Genomic DNA, 17,712 nt, shown 5'->3' with positions numbered 1-17,712 from the left:
TATGCTCATCAAAAGACTTCACGAAAAGAGTAGAAAGACAACCTACAGACTCGGTAAAAATTTTTGGCTACAACAAATCCGATCAGCATCTAATCTCTAAAATCTACAAGATACTGCAAAACCTCAACAACAAAAGGACAAATAACCCAATTAAAAAATGGGCAAAGGATATGAACAGGCCACTTCACCAAAGAAGACATTCAGGTAGCTAACAGACACATGAAGAAATGCTCACAATCATTAGCCATTAGAGAAATGCAGATCAAAACTACAAAGAAATATTATCTCACCCCAACAAGGCTAGCATTAATCAAAAAAACACAAAATAATAAATGTTGGACAGGTTGTGAAGAGACTGGAACACTTATACACTGCTGGTAGGAATGTAAAATGCTACAACCACTTTGGAAATTGATTTGGCACTTCCTTAAAAAACTAGAAATAGGAGTACCATACGATCCAGCAATCCTACTCCTTGGAATCTATCCTAGAGTAATAAGAGACATCACATGAATAGATATATGCACACCCATGTTCAATGCAGCACTGTTCACAACAGCAAAAAGTTGGGAACAACCCAGGTGCCCATCATCGGACCAAAGGATACACAAATTATGGTACACTCACACAATGGAATACTACGCAACGATAAAGAACCACGATGAATCTGCGAACATTTCATAACATGGATGAATCTGGAAGGCATTATGCTGAGTGAAATTAGTCAGTCACAAGAGGACAAATATTGTATAAGACCACTATAATAAGAACTAAAGAAAAGGTTTAAACACAGAAGAAAACATCTCTGATGGTTACGAGGGTTGGGTGGAAGGGAGAGGGGAATTCACCATCTAGATAGTAGACAAGAACTGTCTTAGGTTAAGGGAAGGACAACACACAATACAGGGGAAGTCAGCACAACTGGACTAAACCAAAAGCTAAGAAGTTTCCTGAATACAACCAAACACTTTCAGGGACAGAGTAGCAGGGGCGGGGGTCTGGAGACCATGGTTTCAGGGGACATCTAGGTCAACTGGCATAATAAAGTTTATTAAGAAAATGTTCTGCATCCCACTTTGGTGAATGGCGTCTGGGGTCTTAAAAGCTTGCAAGTGGCCATCTAAGATGCATCAATTGGTTCCAACCCACCTGGAGCAAAGGAAAATAAAGAACATCAAAGACACAAGGAAAATATTAGCCCAAGAGACAGAAAGGGCCACATAAACCAGAGACTCCATCAGCCTGAGACCAGGAGAAGTAGATGGTGCCTAGCTACCACCAACGACCCCTCTCACAGGAAACACAACAGAGAGTCCCTGATGGAGCAGGAGAAAAGTGGGGTGCAGAACTCAAATTCTAGTAAAAGACCAGACTTAATCGTCTGACTGAGACTGGAGGAACCCCAGAAGACATGGCCCCCGGACTCTCTGTTAACCCAGAACTAAAACCATTCCCGAAGCCAACTCTTCAAAGATTAGACTGGACTATAAGACATGAAATGATACTTGCGAAGAGTGCGCTTCTAAGTTCTAGTAGATACATGAGACTAAATGGGCAGCTCCTGTCCAGAGGCAAGATGAGAAGGCCGAAAGGGTCAGGAGCTGGCTGAATGGACACAGAAAATCTGGGATGGAAAGCAGGAGTGTGCTGTCACATTATAGGGATAGAAACTAGGGTCACATAACAATGTGTGTATAAATTTTTGTATGAGAAACTAACCTGAGCTATAAACTTTCACTTAAAGCACAATAAAAAAAAATTTTCAAGTGTGTCCTTATTTTAAAAATTTAAAATCTGAAAAACTACCCAAGTGAGAATCAAACAGACTGCTGCTCCTTCTTGGGAATGTGTCATCAGCATTGTTTCCCAAGCACCATGAACGCCACAACGCTCTACTCTTGGAAATATCCCGTGGGATGAGGAGACTCCAGTATTTTAATGGAACCACCTACTGATAAATGAGCTAAACTAACACCAACAAAAATGCTCTTGCTTCATGCATAGAACCGTGGACTCTCAGAACTTCAAAAACTTACACAAAACCCTCACTCTATAGCTGAGAGGGGGACCTATCATTCCAAAGATGGTGGATGATCTCTCCGAGGTGAAACAGCCAATGAGAGGCACCAACACCTAGGTCTCCTCCTGAGGTCCACTGCTTCCCGTTTCCCGTTGTTCACCTGAGCTAGTCAAAACTCCTGCCTCTCAACATTTTTCCCTTCAACTCTATTTCCATCTTTAGTTACGATCCCAACCCTCAAACTCAAAGTCAGATGGTACATTTTGTTTGTGGATATTTGGGGAGGAGAAGTGGACAAAACAGCATGAAGTGGTTAATTTTTTATTAAATTTTAGTATATTTATTTTACCCACCAGTGGTTAAGAGCTGAGCAATTATCCAAAAGGTCGGGAGTTCCAATCCACCAGTCACTCCTTGGAAACCCCATGGGGCAGTTCTACTCCATCCTATAGGGTCGCTATGAGTCAGAATCGACTTGACAGTAACAGGTTTGGTTTGTTTTTTGTTTTTTTACCCACCATCTCTAATTAACACTTCTTTGCTGCTACACCCCAAATTCTACCTGGCTCAAGATTACCTTAGCAACATTTTGGAGAACCACTGGAGGTACCTAATCGATTCAAACAAAAATTCTAAAGCTGCAAAACCAAAAAATCAAACCCGCTGCCCTCGAGTCGATTCCAACTCATAGCAACCCACAGGACAGAGCAGAACTGCCCCACAGGGCGTCCAAGGAGTGGCTGCTGGATTGGCACTGCCGACCTTTTGGTTAGCAGCCGAGCTCTTAACCACTGCGCCACCAGGACTACAAAGCTGCAGAAGAACTGTTAAATAATTTCCAACCTTCCCAACTACCCCACCCTCCTCCTACACACATACACACACACACAAGCCCTTAATCAACCAGCTCATCTACTGTATCTGAAGCCGCACAGTCAGTCCACACCCTCACATGGAGCACAGGAATAACATACACCTACCTGGTGGCCTCCTGCTGCAGCCAGGACACATTTGGCACATAGAACATGACTCCGAAGAAAAGCAGAGGTTCGTTAGCGAATTTGTCCAGATGCTTCTTCAGAGGTTTCTCCAGCTCCACCCATCGTGCTTGTTGGCTTTTGCTGAGAAACCAGAGGCCAAAGTAGTGTGTCTGGAAAAAAGGGTAGAACAGCATCAGATCACTGCTTACAGGTGCACCTAGAGGCCACACAGCAAACCCCTTCAGCGCCTATGTCTGCTTTGGTTCCCCAGCCCGGACACAAGAATCTGGCTCGCTCTGCTTAACTTAGGGACAAACGAAAAGAACAGTAATCTACACTCATAGCTATCACTGCTGCTCGTACCTGTACTTGGAGGCGGGCGCTGTTGAATCCATGGGAACCAAGAGCACCTATGTTGGGTCAGGGGGTGTGCAGGGTGGGGACACGCGGCCTTTTTCCTAAGATCTGAAGGCTGACTTTCTCAATGCTCAAGATCTCACCTAAAATGTGCTGGCAGAGGCAAACACAGTTCCAGCACCTGCTACACAGTAGCTTATCTATCACTCCACTCCCGAGAGCAAACGCTCCGCCCGCCGAAGGCTTCCGCGCTGCAGCACGTCTCCACACGTCTCCACACCGCACGAGATTTTAACAGAAAATGGAGTCACTCTTGAACGAAGCACTTCAGACAGCATCACACCCTGCCACTTTATTATACATGAAGTGCTGCAAACCTCTCCCTCATCCCGGGTCTGAGAATCGGAGGGCGCCCCCTTCACAAGCTGCCTCGTAACCCCTGGTGGTTGCTTCTGGAAGATTACGTACAGTGGGATCTGACGGATGCAAGTGAGATTTTCACCCTTCGAGCTGAAGCCTCAACCAGTTTAATTTTGAACAACGTGCTAAATGATTAAAACGGGTACTTTTATGCTTCAAATCCCATCCTTACATTAATTAATGCTAGGATTTAAGGATCAGCACAACAATCACTAAAAAAAATAGATTCCTGTGTTTGAAGCGTTCTTTCCTATTTCAATTATAGCCGAAAACGGTTTACAACACACCTGGAAATCTGCCTTCCAAAGGACGTTTTCATTACGATGTTTAATTTCCAAAGACATTCTTCCGTGGATGCTCCCACTCCAGCTGGCTACCCCCTCAGCGCCCCCACAGATCAATCCCGGCCACAACTCTATCAAAATCTGTAATAAAGTTCTGACTCTGACTTTCCTAGAAAACCAGACATGTCCCTGTCCCCATAAGGCTACAGACACAAATCCTCACATGATATTTTTAAACGGATTTACTTCCAGACAGGAGCAATGATTCCATCAGCTTTCCTCCGTGATGTTCCAAAGGGCAAGTTCACATGAGAAATTACACATTTCTCAAGCCGCAAAACGCCAACAAGCAGAGGCAAGGCCATATGTCTATCAATTTAGACAAACTCGCCTGAGTGAAGTCCAACCGTGTTGTTGGCTCCCCAGCTCCAGTGAGTCCATTCAAGTCAGTCCCCTTGACCGACGATATGAAGGATGAGTGGCTGAGCAGAAAGAAAACAGGCTTTGGAGTCACTTCCCCTCCTAGCTTTGCCTTTGGCTCAGGAATGTCATACAAATTACCGAGCTTCCCTGACTCTCAGAGCTTTCTCATCTGTAAAAGGGGAATGATGATAACAATTATCCCCACAGAGATGGGAGGGGTATGAACGACACGATGCCCGTAGATCACATGCGTGGCACGTGGTAAGTGACTACTTCATGAACAGTGCTTCCTCTTGTAGCTGCTGCTGCTATCACTGCTACCCCTGCCATCACCACCCACGAGGTTTTCAAAGGACGCGCTGCACTGGGCAGATCTGCTGCAAAGGCCTCTTCAAAATCTTAGAAAGCAAAGATGTCATTTTGCAGTTTAAGGTGTGCCTGCCCAAAGCCATGGTATTTCAATCGCCTCATATGCATGCAAAAGCTGGACAATGAATAAGGAAGACCAAAGAAGAATTGACGCCTTTGAATTATGGTGTTGGTGAAGAATATTGAACATACCATGGACTGCCAGAAGAACAAACAAATCTGTCTTGGAAGAAGTACAACCAGAATGCTCCTTAGAAGCAAGGGTGGCGAGACTTTGTCTCCCATACTTTGGACATGTTACCAGGAGGGACCAGTTCCTGGAGAAGGACATCATGCTTGGTAAAGCAGAAGGTCAGCGAAAAAGAGGAAGACCCTCGATGAGATGGACTGACACAGTGGCTGCAACAACGGGCTCAAGCACAACAATGATTGTGAGGATGGCGCAGGACTGGGCGGTGTTTCGTTCTGTTGTCCGTGGGGGGGTCACTGGGAGCCGGAACTGACTCGACGGCACCTGACAGCAACATCAACCACCACCAGCACCGTCGTCGCCGTCACTGTAAGTGAAAGCGGGCAAGCCTGAAGAATCATCTTCGTCGGCACCACTGGCACACCCAGGAACCAGAAATTAGGAAACAGAGGTTGACCGGAAATCCAGGAAAAAAGAGAGAGCCAAGCGGGAGCTGGGAAGCCTGTCAATGACACGTAAATCTGAAAGGTCTAAAGAAAAGAATCGTCACGAAGCAGTACCTGACCGAAGACCTTCTTGAGACTCTCACTACAGGTGTTTACGGTACGGTGGGGCGTCACGCCGATGGCATCCTCGGGGATCGAAGATGCAGGCTCAGGCTAACCTGAAAATGAGGCAATCTGGGTACTTCATCTAATAAACTTGTCTGCAAAGGGCCCAGGGCAGTTCCGAGTTACAGTGAACTCCTTTATGGAACATCGAGCCCTATAAGGGCACTCCGCTGTATTTTGGACGGCGCAGGGCGAGTCTGTACAGAATGAGGTGATACATGTGAAGTGATGTGCTGTGCGCCAATTATTAGAGCTGGAAAAGAGTCTTCTATAAGCATGAGTGCAGAGACAGAGGACCACCTTCACAACGGCCGAAAGAATAATCATGATTTATTATCTTTCACTCAACGCGGTTTTGACAATTTGGGCAGTTTTTTTTTTTGTCCATGCTTCATTCAGTTTATAACATTCATTCACATTAGTGCCACTGAAATTATAAAGGGTCCACAGTACCTGCATAAACATTCTACAATCAATTTTCCAGAAAATAACAATAAATTTTTATTATTCCTACGCATTTAAGGCTAGTATTTTGAATTTTCTTATTACCACCCATCCAGGTCATTAAACCAGATCTGACTCCCCCCGCCAAAAAAACTCCAGAGAAAAAATTTCCATGGAGTACCCGAGCATGTGTGCACACGCGCGCACACACACATGCTCATTACAGATGCACACGCAAATGTGCGCGCGCGCGCACACACACACTCCAACACACACACACACTCCAACACACACCTGCACACAATGAAGAGGAGGATGACGAGGGACAAGTGAAATCTCTTGAGCCATAATTAATATTATACAGCTCTAAAAAACAGAGTAAAGGACAGCTAATGAAAAAACCTGATTCATGCCATAAGGTTTTTTGTTGCTGCGCGACAACTTTTTCCAGAGGACACAGCATTTCAGGGTGTCTGCCATGCAATCATCCTATGAAATAATTATATGACTACTTGAGACAAGGGGTTTCTAGTGGACTGCAGGGTTGAGGGAGGTGAGTAACCTGGAGGACACAGTTCCCACCTACTTCCTCATGGCCGCAGTTCTACTCTGTCCTGTAGGGTCGCTTTGAGTCGGAATCGACTCTACGGTAATGGGTTTCGGTTTTTTTTTTTTTTTGGTTTTGTACTTGTTTATCCAGTAGAAATTAAAGTCCATATACAGAGATTCCTCACACTGTTTTTTGAAGTTCTGCTCAAAGTAACCTTCTCCACACCCACCCTACCTCTCTCTCTTCCGCTAACTCACTCTCCACTCTGGACTACTCAACAGAGAAGACAGACCCGCCTCAAAGCTCTTACCCTGCTCTACTCCAGCTCACAATCAGCACAGATGCATTCTGCCATGTCTCCAGAGTGCCTTACAGGAAATGGAAACAGAGCCTAAACTCTCAGTTAAGCTAACATGCCCACCAGTCAACTTCCTGCATACTACCCAAGGGCTGACTAATCCCAGCAGGCCCAGCTGAGACCACACCAGGCCTATTCATGACAGAGCTGCCAATTTAAACTCCAGCTCAATTTTGGAAGCGTAGCTTCACTGCTAAACACTGCCACATGGCTGGGGAAAATGCGGTGGGTAACTTCAAATAGAAACCGCCTCCACCATGACAAAAAGACTCCACTGTACTGCCTGAGTAAATGCCTGAAACATTCGCTTTGTTTATGTCTGAGGCACCAAACTGAAGCCAAGTCCATCTAATCCTCGCAATACCTCTGGGCAAGGTATAAATCCCCTTTTATTTCTCTCGTTTTCTGGAGAAAACTAAGGCCCAGAGCCCTAGTGCCCTGAGTCCTGGAATGAGTTTACCACAAGGATGCTAAAAAAGAAGACAGAAGAACCAGCTCCCAGGGAGAGACAAGCCACATGTCTGAACTACTTACTGAACGTGGACTGCTATAAAACAATGAAAGCAGAGTCACAGGACAATGTCACTGTCCTGTGAATAGCTTCCCAGTTTATTGGGTTTGGGATCTCGTATTTTAACAAAGGAAGCAGAAATGTATGCACGCACTCAAAAATGCCAATTTCTTCAGTTGGCAGATTTGTGTGTGAATATTTTAGCGTCAAAGTAAGACCTATCGTGAGAAGATTCTAGTGAATAAAGGCCTTTAAAAATAGTTTGGGGTGGTTTTGATTTCTTCATCCATTTATCTGTAAAGAGGTGGTGCTATCTGCCACATTACTAGGGAAAGGGATTTGGGGGTTTTGTCTTTCCAGCTCCGTGACCAATGCCACAGCTTTGATGCCAACTATCCACAAGGACTCCAGACACAGCCTTGGCAGTTGTTCGAGATGAAACCCATGATCTTATCTCAAGCATTTTGAAGCGCTAATGATCCAGAAGAAAAAGTTGAAAATATCTTGCATTAGGCTGTAACAGTTTGCCTGTCTTACTCAGTATTTCAGTTGTAAATGAAGAAGCAGAGAGTTGGTATGCCTCCACAGTAAATATCTAGGAGTTACCTACAGGTATGAAAAGTTTCACTGAGGCATGGAGAAAATGCTTCAGAAGGATGACTAAAAGCAGGCTCTGAAGCAGCACTTCCCACAGTTACATTCCAAAGGCTCTGGAAAATAAACCAGCGTACACCAGCTGGGTAACTGTGAAAAAAACAACCGATATGCAGTCACCCTCGACTCTGGGTAGGTCTGGGATTTCTATAACTGACGTGTCTATAATTAACAACCGCACCATCTTCATTTTCCTATCCAACCTCTTCATAAAAGTACAGAAGAGAAACTGCCAAGGAACACAGACCAACAAGCAAATCTCAAAGCCAAGAAAACCTCTCTTCTGGGGCGGCATGGCTCACTCAGAATATACAAAAAGATGAAGCCTTACAAGTTAAGACTGGGGAATTATTTCACCTAAGATCTCTATATCTAGAAAATGGAGACGCTGGTGTCAACTGACCTTACAGGACTGACTTAAGCTAAGAAGATTACACATTCAAATTTCTACAAAGACAAAAAGTAATGCAAAATTCCAAGACCAGAAATCTCCCTGGCACGCCACCTTTAGTCAGTTCTTAGTCACTGTTGATTCTTTTAATCCTCCGCAATACAAACATGGATGGATGTGGTCAAGCAAGCTATACAGCACAGCAAAACTGCACTATTAGCTGCAGAGCCAGGGAAGAGGCATTAATTTAACCCAATATTCCCATAATCACACATGAACTACCCACTGCCAGAAGATGAGCATAACATCAAACCACAAAAATATTCTTCATGTAAATTAACTTTGCACTAATGATATGAAATGCATGTTAAGAATCTGTATCTTTATAATCGCTCATCATTTTCCTAAAACAGCAAAATGCAGAAAAACAGACTTCTACTGTAACTGATAGCTTTGAGTAAATTAGCTTTTAGTAAAGATGAAAATACAAATTTGCAAAAGAAAAGGGGGTTACTCGTGAAGAGTGTGCTTCTTAGCTCCAGTAGATACATGAGACTAAATGGGCAGCTCCTGTCTGGAGGTGAGATGAGAAGGCAGAGAGGGTCAGGAGCTGGTGGAATGGACGCGGGGAATCGGGCAGAAAGGAGGAGTGTGCTGTCACAGTACAGGGAGAGAAACTAGGGTCACATAACAATGTGTGCATACATTTTTGTATGAGAGACTAATGTGAATTGTAAACTTTCACTTAAAGCACAACAGTTTAAAAAAAACAGGGAGAGGAATGAGAGGCTAAGTGCCCATCCTATAAAATGATTATTCTCATTACTGAACGATTATTTTCGGCTCCTTTAAAACCCTAGGTTCTGAGTCCAGCTGTAGGACAGGCCCAACAGTTACCAAACTGACCACTCCCCAGAGACTGGGATTTCTCAGGAAACAGCAGTTCTCTATGTGGGTTAGAGATTAGCTGTGAGGAGCGTCTCAAGTAACTTGTTAAATTATTTCTCTCTCCTCCACTCATTTTTAAACTAAAAGTAGGTTTAAGATTATTCCCATAAGGAAATCATTCTAGATAGTCTTACATTTTATTGGAATTCTTCATATTTATTATTGTTATTAACATGGCCCTCCTTGTCTTTTTTGGAACAGCACTGTACAATGGAAATATAATGTTACCACATATTTAATTTAAACTTTTCTAATAGCTACATTTAAAAGAAATACCCCCAAAATCAGGTAAAGTTAATTTGAGTATATATTATTTAAAACAATATATTTTATAAGGCAACATCATTTTACCTATTTCTCGTTTAACCTAGACAAGTGATTTTCAAACTGTGTGGAGCAGTGGGACTCCAGGCATCGTACCCTCTGCAGAGAGAACAGCTCCGTTTTAACCAGTGGCGTGCCACCAGAGATTTCGTTAGGGGGAAAAGGAAAGGGGTTAAATCCTTCCACGATCAGCATACTTCGTTAACTCTGCTGTCAGCATTTCTCTGGGCCTCTCAGGCCTCTTAAATATCTTCCTTAAAAGAGTCTCTGGCCAGAAACTCACACCCATCTTTTTTCTGAACTTTAAAACAATTTTAAAGCTGTTTTCTAAGGAATTCGCTTTATGTCTTCTTGCCAGACTACTGCTAATTCCACCTAGCGGGCCTCTCTGTTCTTCCTGCAGTCCCCCATCCAGCGCCATTCTTTTCTGCTACTGGCTTCCTTTCCCAAAATGCAAAGTGGTCATGTCATACTTCCTGAAATCCTTTGGGGGCTCTCTATCTCATGGCAGTGTTTTATTCCCCCAAACAATTCAAAAGATGACTTAATTGAAGGCTAAAATAATTACGAAAGACAGGCAAAACACACTTTAAAAAAAAAACAAAAACAAAACTAGAGCCTTTTCCCCCCACTAGGCATCTCTAGGAACTAGAGTGGGAATTCAGACTAACCCTTAGTCCGCTGCCATTGAGTCAATTCCCACTCACAGCGACCCAAGAGGACAGAGGACAACTGCCCCATAGGGTTTCCAAGGCCATAATCTTTACGGAAGCAGACCGCCACATCCTTCTCCTGCAGGGTGGCCGGTGGGTTCGAAACGCCGACCGTTTTTGGTTAGCAGCTGAGTGCTTAACCACTGCGCCATCAGGGCTCCGGGATGCAGACTATCTGGGTTCAAACCAGCCTCACAACTTGTAAGCGCAGTAAAATGGGGATAAGAGTAGCCTCCTCACAGACTGTTACGTGAATTGAATGCGATGATGGTATAGAAAGCGCTCAGCACAGCATGTGGCCCATTAAAAAGTGGTGATTAATTATTCGAGAAACACTGTCCTACAGGATCTAGTTAAAACTCCCAGCCAGATATAGCAAGCCCTTCAAAACCAAACCCACACTTGCCTTCCCAGTATGCCCTCACAGCCCCTCCACACACACAGGCCAGTACAAAGCGAACCCTGCCCTTCCTGAAAATTCCCTGCCCTTCCTGAAAATTCCCTGCCCTTCCTGTTTCTGCACCTCAGTCCACTGTTGCCTGTGCTTTGTTTCTTGTTGGTCCTATTCTCTAGAGTTACTGGACCGCGGGGGTATCACAATCAGCTTTATGTCCCCAAAGCCTAATTCTAAGTGCTCAACCAGCATTCACAGACCACATGGACCAGGCCCATGCCCTTCCCAATGCCATTTTAAAGAGCGACACATCAGTGCACTGTAAAACTCCCCCACACCTCCTATTATAATGTCCTGTTATAAAGTTCCCTCTTCGGGAGACACCTGGACTACAGACTACTTCTAATGACAAGCAGATATCCACCATAACTGGCTTCCAGGCCCCCATAACGATTAAACATATTTCGGATCGACTTTCACTTCCTCCTGGAAAACACCATCGGCTCCGTGTGCAAACACGACCTAAGTGAAGGTATGAGCAGAGCAGACCCCGTGCCCACCCCTCGACCTCTGCTTGGGGCGGGGGCCATACCCTTCTCAAGGTGCATGTATGTGAAGAAGAACGACATGTTAGACCACTCTACCTGAGCCTTTAATTCAGGACGGATTCATAAAGGCCAGACAAGCCGTCTATATTACCTGTCACGGAATGAAAGCAGAATATTCAAAAAGAAAGTGATCTGCTGTAACGTGGACACACCCATTTAGGGCACGTCACAATAAAGCCAGCATTCAACGCAGATCCCACCTGAGCACCAGAAGATCAACCACACCAAGACACACCCCTGACAGCAGAATCTGGACCTCACTGCTTTATCCTCTGTGACAATGTCGTCCTGGGAGAGCCCAGAGCTGAGCATCGCCCTCTCTTAAAGGGAAACAGTGGTCAGCTGAGCGTATTATGTCCAGACCAGAGTTTCGAACCAGTTCATTCCAGTTCGAACCCCTGCTGAGAATTTGTATTTCCATCCCAGATATACTGAATCAGAACCTACATTTTAACAAGATCCCCAGGTGATTCTTATGTATCATAAATTTTGAGACCCACTGCCCCACTAGTGGTTCTCAGAATTGGCCCCTAACCAGCAGCATTCGCAAGGCCTGGGAACTTGTTAGAAATGCACATTCTCAGCAGGGGCTGGAAAGTGAACACGGGTTGGAAGCCCTGGTCCGGACACCCCTTCCTTTGCACCTTGCCCTCTAGCTTCACCCACTGATCTGCAGTGATGCGTTCTCAGCCCCCAATAAAGGCCAGCTGCTCTTTTACATTCCCGGGCCTTGGCAAAACCAGCTCCGTGTGATGAGGGCGTCCTTGGCCCTTCTCCCCTCCTGCCAGGTCCGCAGCACTCAGTAGGGCAGGCCGCGCACTGCACAATTCCGGGGGAAGCCAGTGCCCCCCAGCCTGCCCTGCCTTCTGCTTCATCAGAAACCACGCTTGATCTTAACTGCATATTTAAATGTCAAATCCCCTACTCGCCCGCAAGGTCTGGAAGACAAACTGTACCTCATTTACCTCAAGTCCTACAACAGTGCCTGGAACAACGCAGCTGCTCAATATTTTCTTTAATGGGAAATTAATGCTTTTCTAAGACTTTCAAATTTGAACTATTATGAATTACTAGATACCACGCTAAGTATTTTCCAAACAGCATCTCTTCATATTTATAACATCTCTCTGGTATAAACTGTATCTGATGCTGTTGAGTCGATTCCGACTCATAGGGACCCTACAGACAGAGTAGAATTGCCCCACAGAGTTTCCAAGGAGCATCTGGTGGATGTGAACTGCCGACCTTCTGGTTAGCAGATATAGCTCTTAACCACTGCGCCACCAGGGTTTCCCTCTCTGGGATAGGTATAATTATTCCCTCTTCACCGGTGGGAAACCTTGCACCCAGAGAGGATTGGTAACTTTTCCACAGCTCCCCAGCTAATAAGTAACAGAATCACAATTTAAACCCGCATATGAGACTCTAAAGCCCATTGCTTGTAACTATCAGACCACATGCTATCCTGCTCCCAGTGCACCCTGAAGTTAATCTAACCTGAGTTAGTGAAGTACTCAAAAGTAAAAAACCACTGCATGTCTTTTTAAATGGTCTCTAATAAACATTTTTAGAAGACTGTAGACCAGTATCCTGCCCAATCAATCCACAGTACAGATTTTCCTTTATGCCCATACACTCATGCACGTGTGTGTGTTTAAATATGTGTACCTGCCCCTGGGTGGTACAAACAGTTAATGCGCTCAGCTGGCTGCTAACTAAAAGGTTGGAGGTTCAAGTCCACCCACAGGTACTTCGAAGAAAGGCCCGGTGATATACTTCCAAAAAAATCAGCCATTGAAAACTCTTTGGAACACAGCTCTGCTCTGACAGATGGAGTCACCATGAGTTGGAATGGACTGGATGGCAACTGGGTAACGTGCTGCTTAGAAGCAAACAAGAAACAGCTACCAGGAAGCCAGATGAGAACATTCTACACGTTGATTCTACTGTGTCAGCTGTCGAGCTATGCGCATCTGTTGAGCAGGACAGTCTCCTCCACAAGAAAATAAACATCAAGGGAGACTTGATCACTGACGCTAAAGTATAAACAGAGAACAGTGGGAGAAAGACATGCTCCAGGTAAAACAATCCCCTAGAGGACAGCAGCCAGCCCGGGGAGGAGACATGGGGAGAGAAGGACCTTCTCTAACCATACCTCCTCTCTCCAAGTGAAAGGCGAACGGCGCAGGAAGTGGGAGGAGACCCAACGCGATCAACTGCAACAGGCACCTCCACCCCTTTTCTCTGTCACCCTGATTTACTGGGCAATGCTGTCACTTGGAAGAAGTACAGCCAAAATGCTCCCTAAAAGCAAGGAGGGTGGCACTTCATCTCACGAACTTTGGGCATGTTATCAGGAGGGACCAGTCCCTGGAGAAGGACATGATGCTTAGTAAAGTAGAGGGTCAGTGAAAAAGAGCAAGACCCTCAATGAGATGGACTGACACAGTGGCTGTAACAGTGGGCTGAAATGTAACGACTGTGAGGATGGCGCAGGATCGGGCAGTGTTTCATTCTGTTGCCCACAGGGTCACTATGAGTCAGAACCTATTCGATGGCAAAGAACAACAACAAAGTGTCCCTTGTCCCTAGGAGAGCCCACTGCCTAAGACAAGGACACCGCATTTCTTGCCCTCGGGAAGGCTTGGATCTCGGGGGGCTTGCAGGCACGTCAGGATCTGCAACCGTCAACTGTCCCATCTTATCCCACTAGCCAATATGTCACATGGCTCTCAAGATGCAAAGGCACAGGTGTGGACTTCTCAGCAAGTCCCTCCTCCCGAATGTCTGTAAGACCAGGAAAAGCTGCCCCAGAGTCTTTTCTACAGAGTGACAGCATGCTCGCGGAACTGGCAGGCCCTGTGTTTGCCTAGAGCCCAAACAAGTCTTGCCAACAGTACAAAGAAGCAAGTGCCAGGAGGAATCCTAAAAACGAACAAAACCCCCGTTCACGAGCTCCCACCGAAAGCCTCACTGGTCACGCTCACTTCACATGCTTTTTCTGCTTTTCCTTCCAAGAGGAAAATATAGAAACAAACAAGAGAAACGCCCAGCTGCATTCACCCCCCGTGTGGGGGTTTTAGTCTTGACGCGCAGCCAGATGCCAACACACAATACTCATCGATTGTTCTAAAGACTGCAAACGACTTGCGGGGAGAGTCTCTCATCTTCAACTCCCCCAAACCCCTCCACCAGCTGAAACCAAAGGGAACCACCTCCTGGAGCAAGCTCTAGGTGGTGCCCTTACTTCTCACACCAGAGCAGGTCTCCTGATCCACGGAGAAGCTCCGGTCCGTGCTAAGAACAGCAGGATTCTCATAAACACATCCCTCGGGCTGAAAAACGTGGCAGGCGCCAGGAGACAGATGGCTGGTTCCTTCGGCAAGTTCTCCCTCATACGAGCCGCCACGCTGCACACCCACACACACTCGCTCACACTCACACACGCTCACCTCCTGCAGCTCCAGCCTCTGGGCCACCGCCTCCAGGCACTCCTGGCCCGTGCTTTCCACCGACAGCGTGCACTCGATAACATTGCTGTCCAACAGGCGGATCCGGGTGACAAAGCAGTTCTTGCTCAGGACATTGTAGCGCCGCGTCCGGCGGAGCTTCAGACCGAAAGGCATGGCTCTGTGGCCCGCGGACGTCACCTTCCCGTCTCGGCACACGCGTCCCTGAGCTGTCCTCAGCAGCTTTGTGACTGGGTGAGTCCACCACCGACCGTGCTCCTCCAGGTGTGGACAGAGGTGGCCATTCCCGGTGTGGCGCTCCGGAACACGGCTACAAAGGGAACATGAACGGCACAGCGTTAGCTGGAAGGGTACGCTGCAGATGGCACAGCACACACCCCACACACAGGCACACACACACACCCCCGATGATGAACATCTGGATTCAAGCAGCAGCAAGCTCTGGCCCCAAAACGTCTGGGCAGGGGCCACGCACCTCGTCTTACACAGGTGACGTAACAAAACCCACTTTACAGCTGAGGAAGCTGAGGTGCAGCGAGATAAAGCACTTACCCCGCAGAGCACAGAGTCAATGGCAAAGGTAGAATTCAAACCAATGTCTACTCAACACCTATGACGTTTCCCCGCTCAGCCCTAGCTGCTCAGGAAAGCAGGAGAAGTGGAATTTCTATCCTTATTTTACAGATGAAAAAAGTGAGGCTCAATGATTCAAGTAGCTCACTGAACCTGAACTTAAAATCTTATCTCGTCCCTCCTCACTCTTTGGACACTGTCTCTTTAGTTTTATGAATTTTTTTTATTTACTTTTATTTTATTTTATTTTAATATACTTTTATTAACGTTAGCATAGATGACATTAAATGGAAGAATACACATTAAATAGTCAGCTACTTTCTACTTTAAATTTTTTTAACATCTGACTTTGTTAACGCATTTAAAACCACTGCTTATCCTTTTTTCAGCAAATATTTAGACAGTTTGACATGCGAGCTGCCCTACATCATTTTGTTCCTTTACAACGCTTGATACAAAAGCCCTGTCACCTAATTACAGACCATTTAACTCACGAATAACAAGATTTACTGCCAGCCTGACGGCCCACCAAGTGAAAAGCAGCGACATTACTGCCACAGAGAGAAGAAAAAATAACCCCGCTCCCAGCCAGCCATGCTCTCGTGGGGAGGCTCCTTCAGTATCTCTCAGAGAAGTCTGCAATGTCCAGTCTGTTCTACTTTCTGTTCCATTAAGCTCACAGGACCACCTCTTGCTCACAGGGTGGTTCTGTTAACTTCATCCCCGTCTTCACACCTTCATCCACCTGCTGACGCAGAATTACCCGAGCCCCAAGATGCTCAGATCGGCAGATATGAATAAGGACTTACTTGTATGAATTCTTGAATTAATCAATAAAATGGCTTCAGTAGTGACATGCCACTCCCTCCCAAGTACTCCATGCCACCCGGTTGGCAGAACACGGCCCTACAACGTGCGAAGCACTCCAGAGATTCCCAGAGGCAGGCTTTGATGCATGCCCTCGGCGCATTCCTCAGCATGACAGGTAGATGTTTTATGATGGTTTAAAATACGCAGGCTGGAGACTGTGGCTTGGGAGAATATATTAGCATCTCTAAATCACTTCAAGTTGGCAGAGTATCATGTTTACCTCCGAAGGTGGCCAACCTGGTTTCTTGATGTCTGCAGAAAAGAATACGGACGGACCCGCCTCAAAAAAAGCAGAGCCAGAATTCAAACACGGAGCTCTCCAGTGTTTACTGATCACGCATTCCCTCAACTTGTTGAAGCACAGGACAGCAGACGCCAAGATTCAATTCCTGCATCAGCCAGAGAGCCTCAAACAGAGAAAAATATTTGCTCTGTAGACACAAGCCACATTTCTAATCCTGCACCAGGCACTTTGCATTTTGGGTGTGTCTCACCTTAAACACCTCTGAAAGAATGTGCCTGGCTTGGTGCAAATTTATCTCAGCAACTCTTAAAAACATTCCCCAGTTCACCTTCTGTGAAAGCCATCCAAAACACAGGCATTCTACGGGTTACAGATGTCTGATTCATGTACAACCTGTACTTAGGAACCAAGCCTGAAAAGCCTATAATATTAAAAATTCAAGGTACATACAATGGTTCATAATAACAAAAGGGCACTACTTTGTGAGCACATTATTAACACTGTATTATTATATTAAAGATGGTTTAGTGTATCTGGAAGTGCTTCTTTAATGTTTTTTATGCATAGAAAGGTATACTATATACTGAGACAAACTTCTGACTGACGTTAGATATGAACTGTACCTAACTGTTCCAACTCATGTACAAATTCGACTTAAAGATACACTTAGGAACAGAACTCGTTCGTAATCTGGGGGCTGCCTGTATATAGTTAACTGAATTAAAACTCAAACTGTAAAACAATATACATTGATGATCCCAGTTTTTATAATAAATACACAAAAGCAAATAAGAAAGGATGTAAGTTCACCAAAATTATTAGCAGTTTTCTCAAGGCTACATGGTAGTGATTTTAAACAGAATTCTATTATTTTATATATTTCTAAATCATTCTAACATTTTACAACCTCCTTATTTTTATAAATGAAGTTTTTTTTAAAGTACATTTTTTACTGAAAATGTCATATTAGGAGCAACACCTATATATTTACAGCTATCACAGCGAC

General features: G+C 45.3%; 1 protein-coding gene across 1 annotated transcript in view; it reads right to left on the bottom strand.

The window, feature by feature from the left end:
• PTPN14 (protein tyrosine phosphatase non-receptor type 14) overlaps positions 1-15,320 on the bottom strand; it is a 121,213-nt gene extending 105,893 nt beyond the window's left edge. Inside the window, exons 1-2 of the mRNA XM_004387521.2 lie at positions 15,002-15,320; positions 3,001-3,170 (exon numbers count right to left, since the gene is read on the bottom strand). Of these exons, the coding sequence (XP_004387578.1) occupies positions 3,001-3,170; positions 15,002-15,175 (344 nt within the window). The 5' untranslated portion in view covers positions 15,176-15,320. The remainder of the gene's footprint in view (positions 1-3,000; positions 3,171-15,001) is intronic.
• Between the last annotated feature and the right edge of the window lie 2,392 nt (positions 15,321-17,712).

Source organism: Trichechus manatus, unplaced genomic scaffold (genome assembly GCF_000243295.1).
Source record: "Trichechus manatus latirostris isolate Lorelei unplaced genomic scaffold, TriManLat1.0 scaffold00187, whole genome shotgun sequence".
Taxonomy (NCBI): Eukaryota; Metazoa; Chordata; class Mammalia; order Sirenia; family Trichechidae; genus Trichechus; species Trichechus manatus.
Note: the sequence above shows the minus strand (reverse complement) of the source record. Positions and strands in the feature narration are given on the sequence as shown.